This window comes from Acanthisitta chloris, unplaced genomic scaffold, assembly GCF_000695815.1.
Source record: "Acanthisitta chloris isolate BGI_N310 unplaced genomic scaffold, ASM69581v1 scaffold40923, whole genome shotgun sequence".
NCBI classification, from domain to species: domain Eukaryota; kingdom Metazoa; phylum Chordata; class Aves; order Passeriformes; family Acanthisittidae; genus Acanthisitta; species Acanthisitta chloris.
The window spans coordinates 33,530-38,710 of record NW_008665040.1 but is presented as its reverse complement, the minus strand read 5'-3'; the positions used below and the strand labels follow the sequence as shown (position 1 = coordinate 38,710).

At 35.8% G+C, this 5,181-nt stretch overlaps 1 protein-coding gene across 1 annotated transcript in view; it reads left to right on the top strand.

Moving 5' to 3' along the window:
* SESTD1 (SEC14 and spectrin domains 1) overlaps positions 1-5,181 on the top strand; it is a 41,448-nt gene that overhangs the window by 27,529 nt on the left and 8,738 nt on the right. The window contains exons 10-12 of the mRNA XM_009071568.1: positions 2,515-2,709; positions 3,293-3,407; positions 4,492-4,651. Coding sequence (XP_009069816.1) covers positions 2,515-2,709; positions 3,293-3,407; positions 4,492-4,651 — 470 coding nt within the window. The remainder of the gene's footprint in view (positions 1-2,514; positions 2,710-3,292; positions 3,408-4,491; positions 4,652-5,181) is intronic.

Sequence of the window (5,181 nt, the reverse complement as noted above, 5' to 3'; positions counted from 1 at the left end):
AGAATTTTGTCTTTCATGATTAAACATAGTTGGGTTAGGAATATTCAGTGCTCCCAAAGGGAGTGTTGTTCACAGTGCTATTCCTCTTTTCTGACTTTCCCAAACTGAAAAGAGAAAACAAGATGGAACTTACTTTGCTTCCACTTGGTTATCTATAACAGAGAACTGTGCTTTAGCTGGAACTAAATGCAGTCCTTGAAATCACTGAAATGCCACTGAAGTTCATAGAATCATAGAATTATAGGGGTTGGAATGGATCATCTAGTCCCACTCCCCTGCCATGGGCAGGGACACCTCCCACCAGATCAGGTTGCTCAGGGTCTCATCCAGCCTGGCTTTGAACACTGCCAGGGTTGGGGCAGCCACTACTTCCCTGGGCAACCTGTGCCAGTGTCTCACCACCCTCACAGGAAAAAACTAAGCAACTGGCCTACTGTGTACTGATCCCTAAAGCCCTGGCAGCATGGAACACAGCTTGGTTCTCACATGCTGGCAGGAGGTTGCAGAAATAAGTCAGAAAAAATATATCATATTTTATACCAGAAGAAGTAGTTGGGAGACCACTGCCCTACCTTAAAATTGGATGCCTCTTTAGAGATTAAAACCGTATTTTGCCAACAGCACTAGAAAAATGTGCTTTACCTTATTTGAGTTTAAGCATTTCATAATGCTTGAATGTATGCTTCCCCTTTCTTTGTTTTCCTAGTTTTTCTCTCCTAATAATTGAACTGACAGCATGTATGCTTTCTTTCTTTCATCACCTCCCATTTATCATTGATCAAATTACTTCAAAGACACTTGCAAAAATGTTTGATTTGTTTGGAAGAAAGGCTTTTTTGCTTCAATTTACTCTGCAGTGAAAAAAAATAATTTCCATAGGGGTTGTTTTGGTTTGATTTTGTTTGTTTTGGGGAGGTTTCATTATCTATCTTATTCATAAGCAGTACACTAGAATGTGGTTTGTGAGCAAGTGTTGGCCTGATCCTCCATGGTTTTGAGCTGTCATATACAGCTGTACCTAACTTTCCCTTGTGGAAAGGGTCAGAAACACACTTTTTATACTTTGTTCTCTGCTCTTTTAATTTCACTGATAGTCTGACCAAAATCAATTGCTGCAACTCTTTTACTTACTGCTAAAACAAAAAATAAATAAAAATAAAAGCCTCTAAATATTATTAGTTTATCTTTTTTTGACTTCTCATATAATAGTTGCCTTATCATACTCCATAACCCGGATTTGTATGTTCAGTGTTGAATATTGTGTAAACTGGTTGTATTGAACCCATATATCCATAGCACGTGTGACAAAGGAAGATGTTTCTACATTGTTATCTTAGTTGCCCCTTTTGATGCAGATGAGAGTTTTATTCTGCTCTTAAATTTCTGACTGATTGCTAATTTAACTCTTTCATTGCTTTTATTTTTTCCTCCCTGCTCTTTTCATGCTTTCTTTCTTCCTGTGAGCAGATGGTAGAGGCAGTTTTGGGTAAAATGAAAAAAAAAATTCCAAATATGGATATTTATACTCGGGTTTGCATGCTTTGTAAATAAATGATGCAAAAGCTGAAGGCCTAATTTACAAAATTCCAAAGATCCCAATAGGAGTGAGACAAATATACAAACTAAATGAGATTTTGTAGGCCAATAGATGGTGCTGTTCTATAGCACTAGAAATGCATAAGGCATTTGAAGGTCACTTTCCTGTAGGCCAAAATAAGAGCTGTTGAGCAAACACATTTTGTTTTATAGGCATCTCAATCATGCAAGATGTGATCTTGATGTACAAGTTATTTTTAAATCTCCCATAATTGTTTAATATTTGAACTATTTTCTTCTGCAAATACACCACCATGACAACATAACTAGCTCCTGTGTATGTATTCAGTAATCAAAGCATGCCAAAAACAAATCTATACACTTTGTGAGTAGTATAAGACTTAAGTAAGAAACAAGCATCATTTTGAGGTATCTGTACAGGGACATTCTTTTATTCAGAAGATAGCAATTACTTCCACTTTGTCAACAGGTATTTTTTCTGTTTTAAGGAAATGATTGCTGGTTTCAGTTGTGTCACTGAAAGTAGCACCTAGCTAGTCCTATGAACAGCTTTTTGTAAGAACTCACCACTTGGCAAAAGGTCTTTTGCTTCAGGAGAGCACTACAGACATGTAATCATTAAAATTTTGTTTCAGAATGGTGGAGCTTGTCTTTTGGTTCAGTAAAAAGTCTGACTGGAAGTTTGTGCTGGGAACAGTAGCCAAGCCTTGTAATCTTCCCATTTTTCTGCATAATTTGCTTTATACTACAACACATATATTAAAATGTACAAAGCAGTTTTTAGAGTTGATTTGAAATTGTGTTTTTTCCTTGTCTGGGTTTCACAATTATAGTGTAAGCTTTACTAAATTCCATTTTTAATCTGATTATTTATTAGTTTGCAATTGGATATATGCCATTTAAGAGAAATAAAATTATACTTGGTATTTTTAATGCTTCATTTTCTTGCATTTCTAGGAGTGGTTTGCTGTTTATGTTGAGCTTAATCAGCAGATAGCAGCTCTTCTAAATGCAGGGGATGAGGAGGACCTTGTGGAATTGAAAGCATTGCAGCAACAGCTGAGTGATGTGTGTTACCGGCAGGCCAGTCAGCTGGAATTCAGGCAGAATCTATTACAAGCAGCACTTGAATTCCACAGTGTTGCCCAGGATGTAAGTTTTTCTTTCTAACTTTTCACAGGCTCACTTGTCAATATATTATTGCCTTAGTATTGTAAATGTTGAATATGCGGGAAAAAAATTTAGGGAGGTGAGGGAAAATATAATGTCACTTGGAAAATGCCATAAGTCATAATTTACTATAATTGAAACATTTTTTAGGAGGGAAGTGCTTTGTAATATGTCTTACATTACAATAGTGTTTGAAATAAAATGGTTACTGGTTACTTCCCCCCCCTTTTTTTTTAATTAGAGGCATATGCATTAATTGAACTGGAATTTGGTGTACTTTTCATGGTTTCTTTTTTAAAATGGCATATTCCTTTCCTATATCTGTCTTGGGGGGGGAAAAAAGTAGAACCTTGACTTCCCATTCTCCCTCATCTAGGAATGCCCATCTTGGCATTCTACAGTCAAATGGGTCATTTATCTTTCATCTTGACTTTCATTTCCTATAACTGCAAAGAGAAATTTCTAAAGTAACAAATTTCCAAACATTTGGAAAACTGCAGACCTAATTGTCTGAAGCTCAAAACTTCTTTTTAAATAGCAGCATTTATATTGTTCTTCATTTTAGTTGTCTCAGCAATTGGATGGCTTACTAGGAATGCTGTGTGTGGATGTAGCACCAGCAGATGGAGCATCAATTCAACAAACTTTAAAACTACTGGAAGAGAAATTGAAAAGTGTTGGTAAGCAAATTATTTCTGCATTTCAGATAAACACATTCTAATGAATGCATTACAGGGGGAAAAAATCAGTAATCCCACCACCCCTATGAAAAACAAAAATGCCAAAAAAAAAAAGGCAGGGGAAAAATCTCTCCAGATTTCTAACTAAGTAATGCTCCACTGAACAACTCTTGGCTTGCTTATGCCTGTAGTTCTGTCTGGAAAAATTATCTGGAACTGTTTTCTCTTAAATGTTTTACATCTAATATATTCCATCTTTTATATGCCATTATCGTGCAGTTCATCTGTAAACAAACTTTTCCCCTCCACTAAGCACCCTTAGTGTCTTGGGACTATAATGCTTGATCTTTACTTCTCCAGAACTGACCCCTTGATGATTAAGATTGTTATCCACTCAGTTTTAGAATGTTTGTACTGAGTGTTTTGCAGTAGCTTTGAATGTATATGTTAATAAATGGCATGTTTAAGGTTGTTACACTGTCAAGCACGTGGAATTGGAATTGCATATTTCAATTGGAAGGAACCTACAACGATCATCTTGTTCATTAAGTTGTAGGAGAAAGAGCTTTGAAACAAAATCGTATGTGGTAGAAGTAGTTATGACTGAAATATAACAGTTTTCTGCATAAACAAGATATTTCTTTAGTAGAGCTGTTAAACAGTAAGATGTTACAGCAGATTCCTAGGGTATGGAAACGTGTGTCAGCCATATCATATGTATTATAGAGTAGTAACTTCTGCCAATCGTGGAAGAACATTTATGCTATAACTGCTTAGCAAGGATAAATATTTTAGGTATTGTGCAACTGTGTGGATCAAAGACATTAATTAGCTATTTATATGCTGCAAAGCTGACTTGCTGTCAGCTTTTATTCCTTGTTATCTGCTAGGTCATAAAATAGCAGAGCTGTAGTTCTTTCTTAACGTAGACAAATAGGCACTTAAACTTGAGCTGGTAAGGGCAGTAACATCTTTATCACTTTCCAGTCTTTCATCTCAGAATCTGTTACCCTTCGTCTCTCTCCATTGAGAAAAAAATAACACTTTTGTACAAGTGACCATTGACTTTTTTTGTTGTTTTTAGACTTAGGCTTGCAAGGCCTGCGTGAGAAAGGTCAAAGTCTTCTTGATCAGATATCTAATCAGGCATCATGGGCCTATGGAAAAGATGTGACTATTGAAAACAAAGAAAATGTGGACCATATCCAAGGAGTAATGGAAGATATGCAGCTTAGAAAACAAAGGTAAGAACAATAGTTCTAGACATTAAAGTTTTGTGTGTTGATAGGTCATTTTATATAGAATTATTTTTTTAAAGACACTTTTGTTTTATCTTCAGTTAAGGGATGTAGTACAACTGTAATTTATATTTGTAGTATATTTAAATGGAGCGAAACCTTCCCTGACTAATCTTTTGCGTATATTCCTAAACCCAAGCACCTTTTGTATTTTGGTACTGGATGGATGAATGCTTTCCTGTACTTCTAAATGTCAAGAGTTAGAAATTCCTTTTATATGGAGCCATGAAATGGATGTAAGAGGCATCTTTCATACGTTAGCAGTTTGAGATGGAAGTATAGTAAGACTACAGCAGTGGCGATGACTGTAAAATCACATATTAATCACACACAAACTTTTTTATCTTCTTTTTCACAACCTCTATCCTTTGAGCATGATATTTTCCTTCTTGAAGATAGGAAGACAAATGAGATGGTATTGGGGAAGCACAGAGTTCAGTTTTCGAAATGTGGGTTTTTGTGAGTTTTGGAAAAAG